The sequence below is a fragment of the Archocentrus centrarchus genome, chromosome 20 (genome assembly GCF_007364275.1).
Source record: "Archocentrus centrarchus isolate MPI-CPG fArcCen1 chromosome 20, fArcCen1, whole genome shotgun sequence".
NCBI lineage: Eukaryota > Metazoa > Chordata > Actinopteri > Cichliformes > Cichlidae > Archocentrus > Archocentrus centrarchus.
Window position 1 is genome coordinate 30,863,388 of NC_044365.1, and position 27,135 is coordinate 30,890,522.

At 40.9% G+C, this 27,135-nt stretch overlaps 1 protein-coding gene across 1 annotated transcript in view; it reads left to right on the plus strand.

The window, feature by feature from the left end:
* The window catches only part of ofcc1 (orofacial cleft 1 candidate 1), a 93,265-nt gene that overhangs the window by 46,437 nt on the left and 19,693 nt on the right, over positions 1-27,135 (plus strand). The window contains exons 16-21 of the mRNA XM_030756216.1: positions 152-243; positions 2,029-2,174; positions 13,253-13,507; positions 15,485-15,737; positions 16,043-16,206; positions 22,981-23,140. Coding sequence (XP_030612076.1) covers positions 152-243; positions 2,029-2,174; positions 13,253-13,507; positions 15,485-15,737; positions 16,043-16,206; positions 22,981-23,140 — 1,070 coding nt within the window. The remainder of the gene's footprint in view (positions 1-151; positions 244-2,028; positions 2,175-13,252; positions 13,508-15,484; positions 15,738-16,042; positions 16,207-22,980; positions 23,141-27,135) is intronic.

Genomic DNA, 27,135 nt, shown 5'->3' on the forward strand with positions numbered 1-27,135 from the left:
ATCTATCTTTTCTTGCTTTTTGATTGTATAAGTATATTATTACTAAACCCTGAAAATAGAAAGGTAAAGTGTGGTATGCAAGAGAAAACAACCTCAAATATCCTTTTCCTTTTTACACTTACTGCACATTACTTCTCTTTTGGGCATGCAGGGAAGAATTTCTCATCAGGAGCCATTTCTGGAAGTACTGGCGAGAAGAGTGATCCATGCAGGGAGAAAGCAGAGGGTGGGAATCCCTACAAGGTAACACTGTGATTTAAGGGGAAGTGTTGCCACCCTTAAAATGAGTACCCTTTCTGCTTTCCCCTTCCCTTCCCTCCCTTTCCTTCCCACCCGTCTCTGTGGCCTTGCACACACCTCCCCAGCTTATTATCTGAGATTTGTCAAAATACATTTCACACTAACAGGTATTTTTCAGCCTTCAAAGCCAGTTTTGATCTGCTTGACAAGCCAAAGCAGCTCAAATTCTGTGAAATCAGCAACGCTAGCCAGGCCTCACCTTTTTTTCTTTCCTCCAAACTGTTCTAAACACGCCTCTTCCTGGGCTACAGAAGACTTAAGCTAAATTAATCAAAGCCTGCATGTTACCTGCCATACTTTGAAGTGGTAATTGCAAAATTACTCTGTGTGCTGATCTGGCATTGCTGCCTCCCGCTCCGCCCCTGCCATTGTGCCTCTGCTACGGCCCTTTGTTGCTGTGATGTTATTGTTGAGGTAGTTAGAAGCATATGAACAACATCAAGCCTCCGTCTCCCAAACGCACATACCCGCCATCCTTTCCTGCCACTTTCTTCCCTCCCTAAGACTTTATTCCTACGAACCTCCTCCTGCTGATGTACAAGAGGCTCTTCAGGCCTCCATTAATCAGGGATGACCTGTTAAATAAATGAGTTTGTTGATATGAGGTTTTATTTCTCTGCAGCCTCTGAAGACCATGTTTTTCCTTCCCCTCTTGGCCCATTGTTAAAACCTTGCTAACTCTGTCAAATGTCTTGGTTGGAACCCAGTTGTCTAATGATTAAGTGGAGTGATCTCCAACCTGCCCCAGCCTGGAAGCGCTAGGGATCAGATTTCAGCCCTTCAACCTGCAGTGCAGCCCTAATTAAAATGAATTTTCTCCAGGCGACCACTTTGCCCACAGGGCAGGAATTCAGCTATATACGAATCCACTCTTAAGGTATTGCATTAAATTTATTGTGTGGAGACACTGGAGAACATTGTGGTATATCTCCTGCATTTCTTTCCTCTCTGCCTTTTTTTTTCTTCTCGCTCCTTTCCACCTTTTTATTGTGATCATCACTCTGGAATCCAAGCTTGCTTTGGCAAAGATTGCCCTATGAAAACGGATGGCGCTTTTATGGGACTCTGCCCATTTACTACTTCCTGGGCCTAGTTTATCTCAGAGGGAGAGACAGAGAGGGATGGAGGGAAGAAAAGATGGGAAAAAAATGGAGAGGTAGAATCAGAAAGGGGTAGAAGAAAGAGAGAGCTTGCTTATTCCAAACTGTGGGTCTCATTAACATACATCAGTGTGTATTTCACAACTTCAAGCAGAAAGGCACTAAGCCCACCCAAGGGCAACGCAGGCAGGGCTGACACGGCCAGGGAAAGCAAGCCGTTAACATGTTGGCGGCTTAACAAATAATATCTGCTCCCAAGTACCTTAGTGAAAAATTTAAAACCCACTTCCTAACTCCATTTGACTGTGTTTATGACGATGACAGTAAACGACTTGTGTGGAAAAAAACAGTGCCAGCTGCTCAAATATCACATATTTAACGCCACCATCACTGTACGCGTGTTTCCCAAATGAACTCAAGTTGAAGGATGGCATGCCGTATGCGATTTTGCCGTCATTCTTGTCTCGTGTCAATTGAGGCGCGGGTGAGATATAGGAGAGGCTCCAAAGTGCCACGCACACTGTCACTGTCACCGTGTGCATCCCCCAAGATAAATTCACAGGCCTGTTTCCTGCTTTGATTACAAATGACATCCGCATGTGTTCTCCCCGATTTCTGCTCCTCACAGAAGAAGCCAATCAAGAAGACAAATAGCTGTGGCCCCAGCATGAGCGGCAGAAGTGCACCGCCTCGGCAGGCAGACAAACAGAAGATGCAGCCTTCAATGGAGAACCTCTCCGCGGAGGAGATGGAGGAGTATACATTCTCCCTACAGTAAGTCTCACCACTCATTATCCCGGCTCAGCCTTGCAAAATTCAAATGTGTGTGTCTGTGTGTGTGTGTGTGTGTGTGTGTGTGTGTGTGTGTGTGTGTGTGTGTGTGTGTGTGTGTGTGTGTGTGTGTGTGTGTGTGTGTGGGGTGACAAGTGGTTTCTGTGCCTCACAGACAGTGAAATGTACAGCATCAAGCAGACAGACACTGACAACAAAATGTGCCTGGAACACCTCCTTAACAGATATAGATAAAGTAGTCGAGTTTCTTTCTAGGGAAATCCAAATGAGTTTGCATTTGGCATAGCTTAAATCATATATAACTCAATTTTAATTTCTCAACATAAACAAGGCACACTCAAAGCAATTTCCTCATGGCCTCATCTGTCCTGAAGAAAAGGAAAGCACACCACGAGAATTTCGTAAAGACGCACAGAAATTCATATATTTCAGTTTAAAAAGTCAGTCCCCCCCCCCCCCCCCCCCCCCCCCCTTTTGTCTCTTAATTAAATCTCTACCTGCCTACTCAAAACTGTACAATCAATTGTCACTGTTTAGTTTCATAATCACTCTTATTCCTGCTAATTTTGATTTGTAACAATGTTGCATTTCAAGCCAAACCAAACACTGCTCGAGCCGTAACAGTAACGTCCCTGCGAGTTTTACTCCCAGTCTCCTGCAAAATGCGTGAAAATTACGTTTCATCTTCATTGTAGCTCACAGCATTTGATTTTAATGAGAAAACAAGAATGTATGAAATATAAACAGAGCGGGAAGCGCCGAATTTCAAACACCTTGGCCAAATTTGTTAAAAGCATCGAGGTAGCACTGCATGCCCATGGAGCATCAAAACAGACTGAAAGCAAAATTGCTTATTTCAACAAGAAAAGTCACAGGTATTTGTTTTTATTTGAATGTCAACTAAATTAAGGGGAGGAGATTACCAGACACACTGCTGCACTGGGGGGGGAAAGACGGAGAGAGAGGGAGTCTACTGTATGTATGTGCAAGAGAGACATAAAGCGAGCGCTCCCTGGAGATTTAAAAGTACCCGTGTTTCCTCATTTCTGGGAGTTTGTAATTTATAGCTGCTGGTCACATATTAAACAAGATCAGAGACTACTCCCTGACATCTTCTGAACATACTGAGGGAATTCAAATGATTACCAGCGTATCCTGCCAACAAATGACGACATAGGGACTATCTTGGGGGAGAGAGAATACAAAACGAACACAGAGCCCGGGCAGACTGCACACAAAGGGACACAATTAAATGGTTTTCACGATTATTCATAGTGCCGCTTTTTACCTCTGAGCAGTTGCTGGGTTCGGTGAGATGAGACATTTCTGTCAGTTATAGGTACGGATTGTATTGAGTTGGAGCCTCGGCTGTTCCCTGATGCCCTGTGAAGGTGCTGCTGCTATTGATTTCATCTTTACAAGCACACACATTACAGTATCTTTGAGCTAAAGGCTGCTTTTTTTTTTTTTGCCCTCACCTAATCAGACTATTAGAAAGATACAGTGGCAGCATTGGCTTTCACAGTGACGTCAAAGACACAGCAGCCTCTCATCTATCTCTCCCACTGTGTTGTTTGACTTATTCTGGGTTTGTCTACATTACCTGAGGACTGACGGAGATGCCGACAAAAGGGATTATTTACAGATATTTTTTTATTTATTTTGCCTTAATGATGTCATCTCGTCTCATGCCGTCTTTTGGCATTTTGGGAGCTCAGTTTTTATCTCTGTGTCTGTGTTTATGCACATCTGTAGATGAATGTGAAAGAGAGTGTGTGTGCAGTATTTTTTGACTGTGTGAGGGAGTACAGTATGCACACACACACACACGCACACACACATAGGCCTGTATATTCTTGCATTTTAACTGGGAAAAGGAATCATACTGAAGTGATGGAGGGATATTACTGCCATCTATTGAGCCACAAGAGACTGAGCTCATTGAGATTTTTATAAGGCGTCCTGACACAAATGTGCAAATCAGATGCTCATGCATTATTAAGCAAAGACTTTGAAACGGTAAGATTCAGTTCAGATGGTGAGAATCACACAAATGGTTTAACACAGTCCATTCATTTATGCGTCACAGTCAGCAGCACTTTATTCATCAAGTAAAATAAATGCAGTGCGATGAATTGGAACGAAGTGGCTAATGTCTTAATGAGATCTGCAGTATGTATGCTACCTGTATACAAGTGCTTAGACTGTATGTACTTTGCAGGTGTGGCTGTAAACTGAATAAAAAATTTTCTTTTAAAGTCATCAACTGTCTAAAAACACAACACATTTTCTGGGAGATTACTTCACATACACAAGATTTTATTTCTGTTACATATGACTATTTATATATTATAATACATATATGTACAGGCTATTTAAAGTTAAAGTTTTTCTTTCTTGTGTAATTGTCTCCAGATTTCCATGCCGATAATCTAAAAGGCACAGAAATAAAATCTAAAAAAATTTAGAAAATCAACAAAAACACTACGCACTTTTTTGCCACACAAACTGAAAATTGCAAATTAGTTTTGGGCAAATGAAAAAAGTCTGAAAACATGTCAGGAATGATCTTTGTGTCAAGCGTTACTGTGCTGCTGATATCTGTTTGAAGAAGCATGAAAGGCTCCAGCCGACCCTGCAGTTTATTTGATGTCTACAAGTTTAATTTTCTGTACCCTTTTTTTCTTCTCAGAATAGCACAGGGCAAAATCAAAGCACCTGATTCAATATGGCTGTTGTAATTCGATCGGGCCAATTTAATGCTTTTGGACGAGGATAAACATACTGAATTAATTTTACACTTTAGAGGGTACTTTGGCTGTATTGTACAGTAGGTGCACTTAGCACGGTGATAAGATGGTAGCTCACATCTGAACTGTGCAAACTGCATCACATGTCACATGTGAGCTTGAAAAATGATTATTTATCCAACAATATACCTGAAAAAAAAACTTCTTCCCATGCAGTGTGCCTCCTGCTTCCATGATTAGCTATAGTATAGTATTGTGCTTCATCAATGTCACCCAACTGTTTTTTCTACTCTCGTTTTGAGGAGAGAAACCTGCTTTAATCAAAGTCATTCTCATATAGCAATTAGATCTAATTAGTCCAATTATCAAGATTCTAATTACACTGAAATATATCCCCTAAATCTCATATCAATTATAGTATGTGTGACTTGTCCTGATCAGGAAACATGAAGAGAGAGAGTGAAGACAAAGCTGTGTTGAAGGTAGACGAGAGAGTTTGCATTCTCTGGAGGAGAAATGGCTGCAGAACCGGCCCCATCTGTCCCCAAAGCTTTCATTACAAAATGCTGTACGGTCATCTGGGGATAAATGTCACTCAACCTTTATGTAGTTGTTTCATAATCTGTTACTAATTATGATGCTGTTATTAGTTACATCCTTGTTAAGAAGAGTTACGAATAATAACAATAAATACAGTCTCAGTTTTTGTTGTTGCAGCTATCAGACAGTATTATTAAGTCTGGGGGTAAAGTAATTCTAATTGTGATGAAAATAAACTATGTTAAAGTTGGGCTGAACTTTTGGAAGAAAAGTAGCTCAAATGCTAACGAGTCTCAAACAGGTACACACACACACACACACACAAACAGGAGCAGACCTTGATTGTGTAGCACAGTATGTTGCTATAGTGGTGCAGTATTATACTGTAGGTGCACTGGCAAAACATTCACACGCACACCCACTTGCACACAACACACACACACACACACACACACACACACACAAACACACACACACACACACACACACACACACACACACACACACACACGCACGCACAGCCTGTTCTTGCTGTGGAGTCAGAGGGAACACACTGACCTAATTTCCCCCAGTTAACTCGCCTCGTTGGGGACCAACGTTCCTCTCCACCCGTTTCCCCCAACTGAGCCTATAGGAGCGCTCCCTAAGTGTGTGTCTCTGTGTCTCTATCATTCTGTGCCCTCCATCTGTTTGAGTATGTTTCCTTGCTCAAGTATAAGATTAGCAGCAAAGTGTCACTCGGTTCCGTTGTGCTCGTCTTTTCTGTTTTATGGTGTGGGGTTATGTGCATAAAACAGGGGTAACATGCAACCTTGCAGCGTCACATGCCTGGGGAGGACCAGTGGGTATCATGTAGCGAAAGAAAGCCCCGCCTGCAGTTGTGTACAGAGAAAGACAGAAAAACACCTGAAATAACAACCAGTTTCAGGCTGTCAATCGTCTGAAAACTGCAGCTACGAATCACAACTCAGTGCAAGGGTCAATAAATTCTGATGTAATACTGGTAGGAGAAGTGGGTGGAGATGGCGGTGCTCGTCACCCCTAAGTCTCCAGTGCTTTCCAGGGCTCTTTCCTGTGCTGAGAGGGCAGGAATGTGTCTGCGCTTCTGCATGCCCAAGTACCTGCTTGCATGTGTGAAAGAGAGGCCCCTGGCTACCTCGGCCCGAGTGCACATGTTAGGGTTTTTTGTGGCCAGACGTGCCCTGGGTCACTTCAGATCTCACAGACTCATACTTACAAAATCAACATGCTGCTTCCTTTATGGAAAGCAGAGCTGTCACATCCTTGACAGGCTAACACTGCAATGTGATTGGTTAATCCACACTGATCTTGCGTGTCAGTGAGCGCTTACTGCGGTCCCATTGGTGGTCTGGGTCAAATGAATGTGCTTCGCACTGACACGTAAGAAAGAGGGGAGGTGTCGGATAGTGGGGAGTGGCAGGAGCTATATGTAAGAGTATATGAGGGATTGCATGTGATTTGTGCATGAGATTGTGTGTGCGTATCTGAGAAAAATAAAGCTAAGCCAGAGGTGACACTTAACTTATGCTCTTCCTTTTATTTCTGTAATCACTTGTTCCCCAGCATTATATAAACATCCCAAAAAAAAAGACCACAAAGTTCAGCACATAACTCGTCAAGAAATTACAAGTTTTACATGCAGCTATGTAACAGCCAATGCGCTGTCGCACAAACATGCACTAATGGACTGTGTCCTGTGTAAATAAATGTGAACTCTTAGGAAAATATTACTGACAGGCAGCTCTGATCATATAACTGACAAGGTCTCTAGATGTCGATGTAATCAGGAGTTGACGTTCACTGCAGGATTTGTATATGTATAAGCATGATGTAATCTGCACACGTTTTAGCTATTGTCAGACACAACGAAAGCCACAGCAGGCCTGACAAGCACTTGGCTTTTTCTTACAGTCGTTTGGAGGCACCATTACCAATATGGTTGGCACAAATACACACACACACACACACATAGATTGACAGCTGTAGTATCTATCAAAAATATGATCCATGTTTGCATTGAAGCTAGATCCTTTGAAGGAAGCATTTGAATCAATAACAAAACATTACATCAGTGAACATAATTCGCCCTCATTAGTGGTAATGTATTGCAACAACAGTTGGGACTGGAAAAAAAAAAGAGAGTGGTTTGAGAGTTACGAATGCCATTTTTCTACTCCAAAAGGCATTTCAGGCCATGTCTTCAGGTCAAACGTCATGCTTGCTTTTTTGTCTTTGTCTAGCACTCGCTCTGCATGCACACATAGGAAGACGCTATAGCTCTATATTATTTCCTTTCTTCCTCCCCCTCTCTTGTGTTAATTCCGGCTTTATCTCACTTCTCTGCCTCTCATTTTCACCATCTTTCCCTCTCCATCCTGTCTCTATCTCTCTGGTGACAATGTCCTGCAGTTATGAAGCAAGGTCAAAAAAGTGAAATCCATTTAAATACTGATGCAACTCTCCGGGGGCCCATACTCAGCTTCTGCAGCACCCCTCCCTGTGCACCTCACACAGACTGATGAATGGATGGATATAGAACATGTATTTGTTCTGCATGAATTGCCTACTGTATTGCACATCTACTAGCACCTATTTTTGTATTTTCTCAGTGCCCCCAAAAACTTTAGAGAAAGAACAACAACCTGTTCTTCAATGCTGAGCACCGGGGTGGCGGCAGTTGCACTATTTGTGTGTGTAGTGCTCGCAAAGTCAGTATGTGTTTGTTGATCCCAGGTGCATCTGCATTTGAAATGTTTCCACCCTAGTTTATGGTGCACCAAGGGACCTGCCATTTCCATGTTTTAATTCCCTCTCGTGCTAAGTCAGGCACTCCATAAAAACGCCACATGTTGCTCAGCAATGAAACAGCTACCTCATTTATGCATCTAAACGATTCCAACGTGTGTGAGGAGGCCAAAATGTGTTTTTGCAGGAGGAGTTTGGGCAATGCAAGAATCATGATGCTAAATTATGACTCATCATTAGTAGACTAACATAAGCTATGGCGTAGCATTACATCGTATGACTTGTAGACATTGTTGCCTTTTTCCACACCCCTCATGCGCTCATCTATAGATGTTTTCAGTTCCTGTAATTGTGCTCCATGGCTTCTGGTCAGTAACAAGTAATTGGCTTGATTGTTAATTGTGACGTATAGAGCTTTTATTACATGGTAATGGACTCCAAATACCCGCCGCTGTGCTCCAGTTTTGTCAATGAAGCTCATTTAGGGTATGCGTACTCTTTGCCAGATTTGTAAACTAAATAAATAAATGTGCTTATTAAACCTCAAAATGTTAAAGTAATTTCACTTGGAACAAATAAAACAAAGAAAAGAAAGAAATGAGAGGAGAGAGTATGAGAGAAAGTTGAATCTGATGCATTTTTTGTACGTTTTCTGATTCTTCTTTGTTTTCTTACATAAATAAAAGTTCTCACAAGATGATATAAAATGACTCAATTATATAAAAGCCTTAAAGGCACGGAGTGCTTCTCTGTCCAGGTTGTTATTATGCACGCACGCACACACACACACACACACACACACACGCATGCACGTTCAAGGTGCTTTGGAAAATGATACCAGCTTAGAAACCAATAATTATCATTTAATACATCTTGTGGGAGTGTGTTTCTTTATGATTTCCACTTTGTGAGTTTTTGTAGCTTCCTGCATTATATTTGCCCCACCTGTGCAAAGCACTGCTGCCGTGCCAGCAGCTCTGCAATAAATGCACTTCTGCATAAATAAATACATTTTGTTCACACATTTGAAAAGCAGACTTATTCATTTTATTTTCCTTTGAACACAAACCTTTAAATTGTACACACTTTTATGGAAATGCATACATACAGTCAGTTCTTCACTGTACTGAATGCTTTACCTGACCACATTTATCTAGCAGCTTTAGTTAGTAATTCATTTTTTTTTAGTTCAGATTTTTTTTGTTTTGCACATCCATAACAGTTGGATAAATAAGTAAATAAATCAAAGTGTTACATGAAAAGCAAGAAATAATCATATTTAAGAAGCTGGAGCACTGATGTTTTTGGCAATGTTTCAATTGAAACAAGTAATAATCTGTTGGGGACCAGTTGTTGTGGTGTATCCAGCTGGGGGAGGCCAGGGAGTGCCTTGGTATGTCTACTTTGTGTGTAACAGTGATTATGCAGGTGGTATGCCAGACTAAATTAGTTAGTCTAAAGAAGCCAGAGTGCTCCCAACTACTTTTTGATGCCAAAAACTTGTAAAGTGTAACAACGTTCTGACAAAATGATGTTATTTTGTGCCTACATGCAGTGAGTAATGATTGGCTAACATTTCACATCACTGAAACAACAAGAGCGTTTACTTTAATATCTAACGTTCAAGTGGATTTATTACCTTTATTATTACTTTTGTTCATTTTATTAATTTGACTGTATTTTGTTATATTTAAGGCAGTGGCACTAGATGCTGTTGCTGGGCTGACTGAGGTAGGTATTAGCAGGTTTTTTTTTTGCATTATAGTATGCTAGGTCTTCCCCTCTTTATGCACCAATACGCCCCCCCACCCCACATCATATCTGTCTGCACTGACTGCATACTGATGCATACAGATGACAAGACTGACATTATAACCACTTCAAAATTGAGGACTCTCTTGCCCATGTGTCAGGTTGCTGACACAGACCTGGAGGGTCAGATCCAGTAAAACTGAACTGTATGTTTCACACACAGGTTTGTTTGACCGCATTCAAAGCCCTAATAGGCCTCATAGGGGACCTGATTGTGTAACCCACATAGGACAGATGCTCTCCTAATTCAAAACAAATTAATTATCAGCATTCTTCAAAAATAAAATATAAACAAAGATGTGGTATCTGGAGTCCTATCTCGTGACAGATAATCACACTTCCATAATCACCACAACACTTATGCATCTGGGCCACTAAGAAAACAATTAGATTATCTGTCAATCTCTTAAGTCTATTTTCACAGTGTGTTTTTTCTTTTCTTTTTTCTTTCTCTATTTCCCCAACAGCAAACCATTCTTCGACTAGGTGGGGAAAAGAAGTGTGGTTTTAGTGCATTTATAAACAATGCCGGTGGCCTAAATAAGAAAGTGACAGAAAATATCTTAATCCTCCAAATAAAGGGATAAGTCCAACACTTTAAGTGGTCTGACACTGGAGGGTTTAAGCCATCGGGTCTACGCAGAGGGAATCTCGCGGTTACCTTCACTCCCCACAGCCCTGGAGCCTTCTCACCATAAGTGTGCTATTTAAAATGGAACACCCCACTGTACCCCCCCCACCTTCCATCTCTTATTACCCACGCCGTCTTCAAGATATAATACATGTCTGTACTTGCTATTCACTTTGTGCTATTTTTAAGAGCGCATCGTCTGTTTGTTGTCACACCGTACAACATTAAGGGACACAGCCTGGGAAAACCAGTCCAGGAGGTGCTTCTTACTCCAGTGGCTGACAGATACACGCCAGTTACATCTGATTTACAGGCCTTGGCGCACTCAGGAAAGGTTTCGAGTGGATGAGGAGTCCTTTTGCAATGTGCTTTGATGACATGGGAATAAACAACAAACATATCAAAACTAAGATAATGTGGAAACAGCTTCTGGCCCAGATTTCACAAAAGCATTAAAACTACAATTAAAATGTAGTATTGTGTCCCATGCATGCCTGTTGAAATGGTTGGTTTCATCACTTGGCCACTATGCCACATACTATCAGCCATTCAGAGGACAAGCTGTGATATTGAAATGAAACATCCTTCTTTCCTGCAAGATAAAAATCCCACACGTCCGCCCGCTGCCTTTCCCTATTTTTCTGTATTATACTTTTGTAATTGGTGGCGCCATAATGAAATCAATTCAGCCGGGATAACAGATTTCACATCACGTTACCGGTTTGCTTTAGAAGAGGCCGCTCCGTGAAGACGTCTAAAAATATTCCTCTTTCATGCATCATCAATATCTTCATTACATGAAAGATGGACGTCATGTTGTATTTGCTGTATTTGTGCAATGCCAGTTGACAGGGTAGCATCTTGCCTGTGTCTGTGGCGCACTGCGTTTACAGGGATGTGGAAAGCATTTTCCATGCAACACAGTGAAGTTGCGATAAAGCTTGTGGGGAAAAAAAAATACTGGAAGTGCTTTTTTGTGAAAGTCATAATATAGACGATGATGTCCCATAATATAATGGGACATCATCTTCCTCTTTGTATTTCACCTCCAAATCTTGCATGAAAATGCTGATTTTGATCCATTTCAATAATACTAAACAATAACTTCAGTTGAATAAATATATATACTCTGTAAGCACGGGTAGCCTGTGATCTCTCACAGGAAAGATGCAGCTTATTGGCATCATTTTAGCAACTTTTATGACGCATGTATCCTCTTGTACTGAAGATTTCAGCCAAGCTTGAATCTTGACTGAGCACTTTTTCCAATGATTCTTGTGTTTTCCCACATGTACAGCACAACACGCCACTGCTCTTAAGAGCATGCACTGAAGAACTTGATTCAACTTCAGATAATTTTACACTTCACACCTCACAGCAACAGCAAAAGCAATCTCTGGATTTAAACCAAACTATGCGAGGCTCCATATTTAAGTAGCAGCAGACGTAGGGAACACAATGCGCTGATACATTTTGATGTAAGTCTAGCCCACATTTGGTAATGGGGGTGAGAGAGCAATACAATTGATTCTGTTTTTCGTCTTTAGGCAACGTACCATTTTCCCTAGACACACACTACAAAGTGAATTCCAACTGTGCTCTGGGACACAGTGGTGAGACACGGGGATGTCCACAGGCATAGGCCTTAAGTCACATTCTGTGATCCTTACCATAGCTCTACTGTAAACACCTCCTTTATGTCTTGCTCTAATTACTATCAGGCAAATGTTAGAGGTCATCAGAATCTCCTTGTGTTGACATGTGCAAACCATAATATATGCAAATCTATGAATGTTGTAAATATTGTAAATTTACCTACACACAAACACAATGTGGAGGGTTTTTTATGTCAGGGTATTTCATTTCCTTTCCTTTCCTTTCCTTTCCTTTCCTTTCCTTTCCTTTCCTTTCCTTTCCTTTCCTTTTCTTTCCTTTCCTCCTGCCTCCACTGCTCCATCTGTGCACTCTTTATAAAAGGGAATAGTTGAGCAGGCCTGACAAAGGGCGGCACATAGGAGGCAGAGGTGCTGAGGGAAGCTGAGCACCGCTGAAAGGGATTCCTATCTGTTTGTGTGTCTTTGGTGTGCTAGTGAGAGAGAAAGAGAGAAAAATTGTGTAGATGTTGCCAAATGTATGTGCATGTGTGCCAATTTGAATACTGCATTTCCCTACCTTTAATGTTTACTGCATGCCTCTGATGATGGAAATAAGGACATGCAACGGAAAAAACGAGGAAGCATTTGCATTGTTAATTAAAAAATGGCCGCCATAACCTCCAACCCAGCTGAACAACTTACAGTCAGCACCCTTGTTCTGTTTAAATAATCTGGCTTGATGCGGTTACCTTAAGAGCATTTTATTCACTGTGAGTTTAAACCATGATCGAGGAAGCAGAAGGAAAGAAAAACACATTAAAATGCTTTCCTTCTAGGAAATCTAAGTATTGAACTAATATAATTACCTATTTGAGTAATATTATCACTGTATGAAAAAAAGAAAAAGTAAAGAAAACTTGAAGTTGTCGCGTACGGCGTGTATGATCCTGCTCTGTCTGAAAACAGATCACAGCTGACTGGACCTGGCTCCCGTCCTCCATGTCTGTCTGACCGAGTCCGTCTGGCTCTCTGCATGCTGCCATCTGAGCTGGGCCTGCCGTTTCTGCGGCAACAACAACAACTGCATAGTAGCTGGCATGGCTCCGTTCAGCAGCTCGGCCTCATTATACTGCTGCTGGCTTTGATGTGGTTTCTGAGGCTCTACCTGCATTACTGCAGCCAGTGGCTCTACCTCCAGGCCATAGCAGTTCCTGTCAACAAGTGAGTTTGCTTCCTTTGATATTGCCCTGCACGCACACACATGTATGGAAGAGGATCGCATGAATACACATACAGACACACAAAACTTTTAGAACATACACATTGCTGCTGACATAAATCCATTAATAAAACGGCGGACGGACGCAGACCAGATTATAGTAGCGTATTACCATATTGGAAAGTCATTAACATGCCCACACATAACAGACCTGTATGTAAGCTCACACACATGCAGTGTACAATTATGGGAAAATAGGATGTGGAGAGGATAACAAGCTGAGAGAATGAGGATGTGCTGTGTGTGTCTTAGTGTGTGTGTTGGCAAATGCAGGCTAGATCCACCCAGATCATCTGTTTGGAATCCCCCCATTAACATTTTAACAAGACTTTCTCAATATTAACAAACCATTGCTGGGGGAGTTTGCTCACCACACAGCTTTAAGTCCCAAAAGGCTACATTATTTGGAAGGAATTTATTGTTATTATTTGGTACGCAGCATTGATAATAAACAGCAATAAGATGCCACAGAACTGTTAAATCACATTGGAATAGCATATGGTGCTGATTTAATTCATCGCAATAAAAGGGCTGGCTGCAAACATGCATACAACCAGGTTTTTATTACAATAACTCAGGGGTGCAAACATCATGGAAAGTGATAGAGGAAAGCACAGGAAGGAAAAAAAATGTGGCTGAATAATAAAAAAAAAAAAAAAAAAAGGAAAAAAGAATGGACTGAGGGGGCGGATAGAAAACAAAAATGCGAAAACAGAGGGGGTCAGCGCTGGATGACAACTTCCACATGTCCAAATCTGCTGCTCTCCCTCCAAGCATTTCTCTCTCCATGCAATGACCAGAGCTGGTGGTGCCCATTGAGAGGGAGAGAGAGAGAGAGAGAGAGACTAAGTGACAGTCAGAGTGGTTAGCATGATGACAGGCATCCCTGGCTTCACCCTCATATCTCACACTCTTTTTTTTTTCCCTTCCTTTCTACCTCTGTGTCTGTTTGTTTTTGCATTCTCCTTTCCCATAATCCACCCCTGGACGTCATCAGACTCCAAACTGTGCCCAGGAGCAAGACTCCCTGGCTTTGGTACTTCTACAATCATCTATGAGTGCTTCATTTCTTTTCTTTTTTTGTCACTTGTGCTTTGTCACACAAGTGACAAAGCAGTAATACAATGGCCTAAAATATGCTGCTTGTGTTCAGAATATCCCTGAATTATAAGCAAGCATATCGGCACACATACTGTAGGCATTGGTAAGCTTAAAATTAGTAGGACCAAGATGACTGAGTGAAATTTAAAATACTGTATTTTCATTTAAGATTTTAAATGACAATTTTATCTGGAAAGTGAAAGCTTACAATGTCAAATATGAAAAACAACACAGCAGAGTCTCTACCGGTCATTCCGAGAGGTAATCTCTGTGCTCTGAAATGGCTTTTTGGGGCTTGAATCTTTTGAGAGATTTGCTTCAGATGAAACACCAATGGGCCTCTACTGTCAGATTAATGGACAGAATCTGAGAGATGCTTGACTCTTGGAGCAAATCAGATGGAAATTAATGAGAGAAAACTGGACCCCTCCTCTCCCACCACTGGCTCTACCTCCTCCTGACTGATGGGAAGATTAAGAAACTCATGAGGCTTGCTGTAAATGGGGAGTTTATCTTACAACAGGAGGCTTGGATAAGCTCCGTCGTGTATCGGCAAAGGTGTTAATACTCTTCCATTCGGTCTCCTTTACATCTTTAGGGTCTTTTATTACAGTAATAGGGTTTCTTTAAAAATATTCCAGTAAACAGTAAACAAACAATAGCCAATTATAATCCATGTCATTAAAGCAATTTGAGTGAATCAGCCACAAATGATATAACACAGTGTATGCAATTGCTGGAACCAGCTGCCCTTGAGCTGCAAAGCATCACAAGCCTAAATATGGTACACGCATATTGACACTTTCCTTTCTTACCAGATTCCACTTCCACGCACACACGGTGGACCTCGTGTACCAGAGTTCTTTACTCCACACCCGGGAGGAGCTGGCAATGGTGGTGGTGGGTCCCCTGACCTTGAACGCAATAACGTTCCTGCTGGTTCTGATCAGATGGGGCTGTCAACAGATATTTGGCTCACTCCCTTCCTTCACGTCAAAGTTTATCATGGCTCAGGGAGTGTGGACAGTCCTCGACCCCCTGGCAGTCTTTGCAGTGGACGCCGTCCTCGGGGTAAGTCACTTAAAAATAACTTGGACACTTGTGCACTTTAAATAGGAGTTCACTTTATCTTGGCAAAGTGACTTTAGATTACAAAAAAAGAGCGCAGAGAGGGTGAGAAGCAAAATGTGCAAGGTTGGATGGGTGTCTTTTTTGGCAGAAGGTTAGATATATAGGGTGACTGAAAGGATGTGGACATTTCCTACTGCAGGTAAACATAGGCAACATCTTAAAAAGGAAAAAAAAAACAAGGAAAGGAAACAGTCATATATGTACAGTCAGCTGATTTTTTTTTCTTTTATTATTTGTCTTCATAGCATCTCTCCTACAGCCCTGACACGCCAGTGGGTGATGCTGCCAAGCTTTACTGGCACTTCTATCAGACTGACAAATCAGGTGCAGCAGGGGTGATCATCACCCTCTTCCTCTATGCAGTCCTTTTTCTGCTTTCCATCACCATCCTCTCCATGTACCTGCTCAGGTGAGTCACACAGTAGGAATACCAAGTGTGACAGGAAAGCAGTTAAATAAAATTCAAGCAATTGACACTTAACATTAAAATAAAAATAAAAAAATTAATAAGGGCATTAAATAAGTTAGGAAGTTTTCTTCTTATTTTAGAGATTTAAAAAAAATGTATATAAAAATATATCATTAATATATTTTGACAGTGAATTTGTTGCTGTTGTAAGTACATAATATGTACAATAAAGGTATTTGACACAGTAAAACTTGCTATAAGGCATACAAAGAACTTTGTTTTGAATCTCAAAACTTTATTTTACTCTGTGGTATTAAAATCCATCTAAAGTTACTATATGAGGCACAAACAGGCCAATCTGATCTCAAGTGGGCTGTGCCAATAAAACCACTGCAGTATAATCTATGACAACCCCACCACAACCATGCACACAAATAAACCCCCAACCCTCAATCCTCCAGACCTTACCTCCTTTTCATTTATTAAAATAAGTATAAGAAAGCCGTCTCTTTAGGCTTCAGTCACACAGGCTGCACAGACCACTTGGTGATCCTGAACAGTTGTTAGGCAAAAATATGTATTCTCTGACCGGTTAACAAATGGTTGTTAGAGGTTCCTGGTTGTTGAGAGGTGAAATGTGTCGCACAGTGGGTGTTGCATCAAAGATCTCTTCATGATTGCTTTGGTCACTGGCAATCACACCACTAAACTACATCTGGCCACTAGCCCCGACCACCTGTCACTGTATGGAAGACAGCTACTTGCCTGCAAACACTGGCCAACTACTCGCTGAGGGGTGGTGAAACTTGAAAAAGTATGACACAAACTGGAAAAGGGATAACGTTCACTTTCAGAGTAAAAGTTGTGCCTTACCACTGCAACCAACACATTTCAAAGGGCACAGCTTTTACTTTGAAGGTGAACAGTTTCTGTTTCCAGTTTGCATCACACCTTTCACAGTTTTACCACCACTAGGGGAGTAGCTCTGCAGATAAGTTGCTGTCTTTCGTGCAAACTACAGGTGGCTGCATCAATCTGCTAGAGACCAAAGCAAACGCAAGGAGGTTTTTGGTGCAGCACTTTTTGCCTCTTTGTAATCAGTTTCAACTAGCGACTGCCAGCAAGCTCAAGCAACCACTCACCAGGGATGCCAGGGGATCGCCCAGTGGTTTCGAGGCCCGTGGGACTGGGGCACAATCTAGATATAGAACTATATTTAATTTTCTATACATTTCCACCATCACCAGCATCATCATACCACAAATATGTTTTAATTATTAATGACTTCTCTACAATCAGGCCATCCAATGGGCTGGACTGAACCCTGTTGCGGGCAAGTTTGGTCTGTATTAGTATTGCTGTAGACTGCTACAGGCTCTGGAGAGGAGATATTTTCTGATATGCACATGCCTTCATCAACCTGCTATCGTACAGCACCAGTTATAATAATGCAGTATGTCTAAACCGTACCGTCCTATTTGTTCCACCCTCCATCTACTAGTTATTCCCCCTTTCTGTCTGCAAAAACTAATAATAATAAAATAAAATAAACAAATGCAATTATGCATCAAAGGCACACATGTTTAAGCATACACAAACGTCTTAACACAGAAGCAGAAATATACGCATGCACCACACAGCTAGACTGCCTGAACATACCATTGGCTGCAATTCACTGGAAAATGGAAATCATTTCTAATTCAAAAGTTAGATGTGTTTTGATATAGCGTGTATATGTAACCCCCTTTATTCGATTAGGCTGAATGTTTTGCATGGTTGGGATCACTGCAGGTTTCATACATACTGAAAAGGACGGCGTGCGGATGGTGATGAACACACACACACACACACTCTATCTTAATGCACTGTGTGTTCCACTCATGTCTTGCAGATTGAGGTCAGCCATGTTGAAGCATTTGGTTGCTAGCCTGTGTTGTGATTTAGCACCTCAGATGGTTTTCAGTAGTTTTTTTTCCTTCTAGGCCCTCATGTCATCTATAGAGCTTCTAGAAGCTCGCTGATTAGTTAGAATGGCCAGAAAAGCAAACACTGTCCAACATTGCATAATCTCTAACATTAGAAGGAATTTGATTTGACAGAATTTTTCAATATAGAACTAACTGTGTGGAAAGGCAGGTGATAAATGACCGAATAGTGTAACTCAGTATTCATTCAAGGTGTGTTCTCTCACTCTAATATAGGACCAAATTCCATTAACAGCTTAAATGTAAGAAAACGCCTATTGAATTAATCAGTTTGAGATTGGCGGGCAAGGAGAGGGTGCCATCTAATTTCAGTAAGCGAGACGCTTATCGGGATCAGGCTAAATGGACAATATTAAAACAGCAGCCGGGAATAATGACTTCTGCCACTCAACAGCCGCATGGGTTTGTATTGAATGTAGGCCACGAGGCTGAAGCAAGGCTGATAATTTTATGGGTTACAATTTCCTATTGGCTACAAGGAAGGGGCTCTGACACAGACCGTGACCTATTTCAAAAATATGCTCCAGGCTGTATGTATAGATAGAATGGACTGTTATCCTCTTTTTTAATTACATTTAGGAAGCTTTTATTCACTGCCTGAAAAAATACGTGTGAAAATACCTCTGTGTTCTTTGAGACTTTGTGAACACCGAAAAGAGTGGAGTCACATAATAGTGGTGAAGTTATGTCTACATAATTACATTATTTGTTTCAGTTACTGCATGTGTCTACTTGTTCTTTATGAATATTCAGTATTCATTAGCCAAGTCTGCATGTCTGTGTCTTATGTTTTGTAAAGTTTGTGTTTGATGGTATAAGATAAGCAGGTATCTGTGTTTACACTGAATGCTTCTGTTCTGTGAAATTTAGTTTGTTTCCTTTTAAATAAATGATACATAAGGACTGCAAATTGAGAAATACACTATACTGCCAAAAGCATTCCCTTGTCTGCCATTGAATTTGAGTAACATCCCATTCTTAGCCCAGAGGGTTTAATATGATGTCAGCCCACCCTTTGCAGCTGTAACAGCTTCAACTCTTGTGGGAAGTCTTTCCATAGGTTTAGGAGTGTTTATGGGAATTTTTTACCATTCTTACAGAGGCACATTCGTGAGGTTAGACACTGACGATAAGGGCCTGGCTCACAGTCTCCGCTCTAATCCATCCCAAAGGTGTTCTATCAGGCTGAGGTCAGGACTCTGTGCAGGACAGTCAAGTTCTTCCACACCAAACTGGCTCATCCATGTCTTTATGGAGCTGCTTTGTGCACTGGTGTGCAGTCTTGGAACAGGAAGGGGCCATCCCCAAACTGTTCCCACAGAGTTGGAGCATCAAATTGTCCCAAATGTCTTGTAATGCTGAAGCATTAAGAGTTCCTTTGACTGGAACTAAGGGGCCCAACTCATGAAAACAACGTTCCCACACCATAACCCCCCCTCCACCAAACTTTACACTTGACACAATGCAGTCAGACAGGTACGGTTCTCCTGGCAATCGCAAAACCCAGACTGGTCCATCAGATTCAGATTGCCAGACAGAGAAGAGTGATTCATCACTCCAGAGCACACGTCTTCACTGCTACAGAGTCCAGTGGCGGCGTGCTTTACACCACTTCATCCAACACTTTGCATTGCACTTGGTGATGTAAGGCTTGGATGCAGCTGCTTAGCCATGGAAACCCATTCCATGAAGCTCTCTACGCACTGTTCTTCAGCTAATCTGAAGGCCACGTGAAGTTTGGAGGTCTGTAGTGATTAACTCTGCAGAAAGTTGGTGACCTCAGCGTCCGCTGACACCAATCTCTCATTTTGCCCTACCCCTTTGTCATTGAGTTGCTGTCATTACCAACTGCTTTCTCTTTTTTATAATACCACTAACAGTTGACTGTGGTATAATTAGTAGCAAGGAATTTCATGACTGGATTTGTTGGACAGGTGACATCTATCACGGTACCACGCTGGAATTCTTTGGGCTTCCGAGAGCGACCCATTCTTCACAAATGTTTGGAAAAGGAGTCTGCATGCCTAGGTGCTTGGTTTTAGACACCTGTGGCCGTGGAAGTGACTGCAACACCTGAATTCAATGATTTCGATGGATGATTGAATACTTTTGGCAACATAGTGTACCATTTAAGCTACTTATGGCTGCTCCCTTATTCACAGCGGGTAATTCCACATGTATGATTTGGCAGATCAAATCAAATCAAACATGCAGAGCTACCTTGGATGCCTTTTCTGACACAACCCCAAAGGGATTCGAGTCACCTCCCGCTATTTAATCAGGAATCTTTTTGCTTTTTAGGCAAAGTGTAAACCACTATGCTATGGAGCCACTAAATTGAGAACTACCATTGAATGAGATAATAAAAATGTATATGATATAAAGTCAAATCATCTGTAGTATCATATATTTAGTGCATCTATGCTGCTTCACCCAGTGCCCTTTTTATCCACTGACATCAATGTTCTGTTAAAATGTATTCCATAACATAGTAAAAGTGCTGTACATATGTCCTTATGGTGCCCCCTGTACTTAAACAAAGACCTGTTATGAACCTTATCATCCAAGTCACAACCTACATGGTTAAGAATTACATACTTAAATTCAGGGCTTTTTCATACCAAAGAAATTAGCCTGTTGCAAAGCACAAAGATACAAAGATGGTGAATTCCTCCAAGAGAGAAACTGCATAAATGAATGAGAAGCACAATTCAAGTGTAGGATGAAAATGAATGCATGCTATTCCTGTGTCTGAGGTCAGGATTCTACAAACATCCCACTCCCAGGAGCAATGGGGAATGATGCTGAGTTCAAAGCTCCGTACCAGCTTCTTGTATAAATCTTTGCCTCCTTGATGTTGGTTTTATTTGAGAGTTGATTACCCTCTGACAGGCTAGAATCTCTATGGAAGGGCACAAGGTCTGTTGGTTTTGATGGTCAGCCAAGGCATTTGTTTGCAGACATGGTGTTTCTTTTTAGGGGTTGGCTGCATGTGGCAAAAAGAAAAAATAGCATTTTGGTGATGTGTACTCATGTGGAGGTATGAATCAATATGCCTTCTGCTGGGCAGAAAAATTTCTTGTGACTCAAGCTGGGCTCTCCAGACGCATCTGCAACCAGCACGTCCACTGTATCTGCCATCTTTGAAGCCCAGCATTACCACTGAAGAACATCCCAGGATCTGACTCCCACACATTAATATTTGTGCAACCACGCAGACACCCAGCCAAACACAGACATTTCTGCACTCAGCTTGTGTCAACAAAGTACTTCCCACTCACAGGCCAATTTGTTTGATTCCTTTTGCTTTTTCAATTGATGTATTAGACTTTTATAGAGCATCCAACCCAGTCGTCAGAAGGAAAAGTTGGCATTGTACAGTTCTGCAAACCACAGATACATTCAATGTCTGCATTCTGGAACCAAAAATATGTTTCATATCAGTATTTCTAGATATCTGTAAATAAAGATGATAGTGTTTCCAAGTGCTCTTGGAATAGATTGAGGATATATGGGAGTAATCTGTTGGTTGCTATGAAATTACAGAAATTATAAATTTAATTACACACAACATATTACAAGCTTCTGTAACAGTTGTTCAGAATCCTCCAGCCTCCATTTCTCACACATGCACTTGTTTACAGCTGGCGACCATGATTTAATGAACACAATTAATATTCCAAATAACAAACTAAGAAAAAATATGATTGGTTCTTGGTGGCAATGAAACGAGCAACATGTTCTCATAAATCACTGGTATAGCAGGTTAATTGCCAGTGACTCCCAAATTGATACATATATGTGTTTGTAGAAATGGTGTAAATGAGTATTTCAGTTGTGTTTGAGGTATAATGCCTCGTGTTTTTCATCGTTAATTTACTTTTCAGATGCTGTTTAGGTGTAGACAGCATTTTTAGGTAAATGTAGGAAAAAATAAAGATTTCAGTAAAAAAAAAAAAAGCAGAATATTTAATGTGTAAATATGGGTAAAAAATAATCTTTGTTGCTTTTGCAGCTTTGCTAGCAGTTCTTGTATTTCTCAGTGTATTTAATCTTGTAATGCCGATTCAAATTGTAATCTTTAAACACAGCAATATGCTCGACACAAAGTGAGCACATGGCTTTACCTCTGACTTCATTAAATAAATACTTAGAAGTCCATGTTCTGTTGAAAAGTCCACATTTTGCATCAATTCTTATTTTATTAATGTGACCTGACATCTGTTTAGTAGCTGAAATGAGGCCAATTATTTACATTTGAATCCCACTGACCTCACATGGGCTGGTCAGGGAGAACCAAAGGGCCAAATGTGGTCCAGGGCCATACAATGCCTAGGTCTGTGCTAGACAAATTGGTCATCATTCCCTGATTGTTGGGAAGTTCCCATTCCCTTCTGTATTTCCTTAATATCTACTATTTTTGCCGGCAGGCTATGCTCATATAGCAGGTTGCCATTTTGAAATCTCATGCCACTGTTAGGCATATTGTAGGATGCTGACAGAGCCTCTTATCAGTCATGAGTGGTAAATGACCCTACAAGTATTTTATTAATTCAAAATGCCAAAAGTGCCACCAGCAATTAAAAAAATTATAACACTGAAATGTTGATACAAAACCATATTTTTCGTGTGTGTCAGGAATGCAGTGGTTATATGTGTCATTCTATGTTGAAAATTCATGTTTTTGTGTCAGCTGACTGAAATTTGGACAGTCTGTTTTTCGGAAAGATGCATCTGCGCTCTTTCTTACATTTCTAAATCAGTGTTTGTCTCACCACACACCTTCCAGAATCCACAATGATGGCCGCATGCTGGATATCTTTCAGCGACTCACAGCCAAAGAGGGGGTGTACTTCCTGCCTCAAGACTGTGAGCTGTCCAATCAGGAACTGAGCTACATTGTCAAGAAAGCAGAGCAGTGGAGAGGGCTCAATGGAGAGAGGCGCAAGGTAAACACATCACTGGTCTCCTTTCCTGTCTCCAAAAATTGCCCTTGTATTTAAATCCATAGTGACTTGTTAGGCCAATGGTTATGTTAGACTAAGATGGGCTAGAATCTCACTGATACAAGTCTTTTCAATTAATCTGGGCAAAGGGGAGGGATTGTAACCAATCTAGGTTTCTGCCATGATGCAGGTGCTCAGTGAAAGGGTAGGGCTTGGTGAGCTCAGTGAGCTACTAAAAGAAACATTTGAAGGCAGCCAAGATAATACAGGGTTAGCATTCAGTGGTCACTTTAAAGAAGATATTAGATATGAGAGGATGTATAGAATACGTTCATTTTATATCATTAAATTTTCTTTAGTTACATTTGAGAAAGCTGAGAATTCATCTCAGAGGTCTTTAGCTCCGTTCTAATTAGTACAAGATAATTACCAAAACAGAAACTCAGCTAACAGGCAGCCTGATTAGTCTGTGGAAACCAATTTTCGAAGATATTTCATTAAAGAGAGACCGCTCAATCAACACACATAGTGGGATGCATGTGTGTGCTGTGGTGGGCATTCCCTCAGTGTGGACATTTTGATGTCATCCAGGGCAGTTCAAATAAATGCATGTCCCCATGAAATCGCTAACACGGCGGAGAGGCTGTCGCGTGCCGCCCAGCTCAGTGCAGGTCGATGGTGATGGCACAGGAAAGGGCAGTGTATTAGCACAAAGCCTACCCCTGATGTAAAATCTTTGCATAGTGATTGAAAATGTGACTTGTTGAGATAAGGGAAATAGAATGCAGCGATCAAAATTGCAGCCCCCTTTAATTTATTCTGTAGGGTATTTCAGTGGCACACATCGCTAGATGTTCTCCATGTTCATTAACTCCCTTGCTCTTTTCTCGCACAAGTATATACGGCTAAGGGATGAGAAACTGCAGAGGATTGTGGTGAAAGATGGCCAGAGTGTTAGGAAACGAAGCATTATTTTGTGTTACAGTGGAGCTGGAGCAGGCTGGGCCAAGCCAAAAAAAATACTTTGAGGGTCATATTAGAATGAATATACATCAAAGTCCTGTCAAACCCTGTCTTTACAAAGTCTACACTACAAGCAGGACTGTGTTCATTATGGTGTGTTCAGACCACTGTGGAAAAGTGTTTTTTTTTTCAATGAAAAAGGCAATATGAAACTGCTATCTCGTATCTGACACTTGTCGCTTTGTGACAGGCGTGACATGTGATAAAGCAAAGTTGAGCATTCCCGAATTTCTTCGGGCCTGTAATAACAGGGTGAAGCAGCAACCAGCAGAGCCCTGCAGGCACAGACAGAACAAAACTGCAGCAGTGAACGATGCAACAAAGTAGACAGCCGCGCTCGGCTGTTCTGTAAGTTTGTCGCTTGTTGTGTCGACGTAGCGTTAGAACTTGTATCTGTTTTTACACTTTATTTGGATACGAAAGACAGGACATACAACAGGTTCAGCATGCAAAATCTTTTTTTTTTTTTCTTCACTAATCATAGTATTTAACTATATTAATTGTGACATTAATTAGTCTCTAAAATTGTTAGCTTTTCAAAATGATGTTTTGTAAGCATCTGTTACCTGGCACTTACTGTGTTCATGATGGAGAATTTTATAAAAAAATTCAGCTAATAAAATGAGGACTATAGCTTGCATCAGCACCACTTACAAAGAACACATTTCCTTCTCAGAGTTTTTTAACGGTTTTACAGTATATCGGTAAACTCACAGGATGCAGTAATTTGTTGTGTAAATGCTCTTCTTTTTCTAATGTCCTTTTTTTTTGGTTTACATCTGTCTTCATGCCTTAATGAAATGCAACCCCTGTTCTGAGAGGTGACTATACTGCCACTAATGGGATGGTGATGGACCTGTTTATTGGGAGAAAATTGAGCCTTTCGTTGTTTGGAGACTTTAAAAGAAATTACATCCCCAAAGTTTGTGATTAAGAAAATGCCTCATTTAGCAGCTGATGGCCTCCTGTTGTGGAGCACTGCTAAATCATCTTTGCATTACTGCATACCCCCCACCCCCACCCCCCCTCCACAGCAACAATTACAGCATACTTCATATTATACCTAATTTGATATTATTAAACTGATAAAATGCCAACACGTTAACACATTCTCTGGTATGATGAAAATTTAGGGTTATTGCATTTTAACATTTTTACATTATTCAAGCAGACCATTTTTCATCAAAATAAGATGGGCCTTGCCATTATTTCATAATTATTGTAACAGTTTCTCCTGTGAAAAGGGTCACTTTCCTAACTCAGCAAAGACATATCCCTATTAGACTAATTTGACTACATGCAAATTTTTGTCATTTTTCCCTCATTAACTATTTATCATAGACAGGGAAAAATATATTCATGGAGGCGAGGAAAGGAGCAGCCCAAAAGAGCTGAAACTAATATTTTGCAACTCTAATGATTTTTTGCATCCTTAATTAGATAGAATAAGGTTGATATGATTAGGTCAGGATGTAGTGTTTTTCATTAAAAATACATTTCAGAAACTGTATTCCAAATGTGCCCTTGCAATTAAATAATGAATCTGACGCATTCCTTATTATGGACCCAATTAATATCAGAGGCAAGGGCGTAATTTTAATAACAGTGGGCTACGAGACCTTCATTAGCTGAGTGAGAGAAAGGAGGGATGAGGAGAAGGAAAACAAGGTACTCATAGGAACATCAGGAGTTTGTAGCTAAATTTATAATGTTATTGAAAAAGACAGCATATGATTATTTTCAACTAATCAGATCTCAGGCAGTCTGGAACTGCAGATATCCCAATGTCCCTAACTCTGCCACTTCTGAATGTTTTTTATTGTCTAAGATCTTCTTCTATATAAACCTATAGAGGTGTTGAAGCTGGACTGAAACAAAGCTAACAATATGCAGTGTTGGGGCATAATTAGTCTCATGTAGTTAAATTAGTTCAACTACATTTATATTTAGTGATTCAAGTAGTTCAGGCACTTTGCTTTCAGTTTTCTGTGTAGTTCTTCTGAAACTTCAAAAACATTTTAGCAATAAAAAGAAAATAATGTTGATTTTTATTTTATCATTGCTCCTCTACTGAAATGTGGCAACCTTTGACAAGCCACTTCCCCTTTTCCCCCTCACCCACTGGAAAGCAGGCAATGCATTCATCAGACAGCCACCACCACACACTTGACCTTTGTGTAGTCCATGTGCAGAAGGGCGGGTGTTGCTCAGTGTTCACACAGTGACAGCGTCATCACGGATATACCTCCAGATTCTCAGCCTGGGGAAGACTCCCATTCCCATCCATACTTAAGCAGATACATAATGCTCATCAGCTTTTTACTTGTGAACTGTACAAGTCAGGACTGATGGGCATGTATACAATTTTCTGCTGATTGTAATTCCACGTAAACATCTAAATAGTGGATAGAAATCTAGGCTAAAATTATGTTAAATTTGGTTTAAAAGTGAAAGTTTGGTAACCTGACATATTCTGTCTGTCTAGCTGTCATGTAGCCCAGAATCTCTCCAGCTAACTGTAGCCCACTTTTAAATGAAATGAAATGATTTTAGAGTTTTTAGAGTTCAAGCACACTGCATACACATTAGGTGTGCATGTTACACAATCACAGTTGTTTTTGTGTTATCTTGTCACGGACATAGCAGTGCCAGTGTCAGTGAACAGGGGTCTTCATCTTTGGCATTTGCAGAGTTTTGGGTGTGTTGAATTACTTATCTGTCTCTCTATGGCGAACGTGTCCGAGCTCGGCTTACTGCCGTTTCTCAAAGTTCCTCTCCAGCTTACAGGTCGTCTGCTTTAAGGTGCATGTTTGTGAGTTATACCAGGGAGACAAGCGCTTCTGATTTGAGACTTTCTCAAAGAAATGAAATGAAATGATTCCATTTAGATGTACTGTAAAGATCATCTTCTGTAAACGTCTTTGAAATTATTCAATCATTTCAACATTATTTAGACATCTGCAAAAGTCATCGCT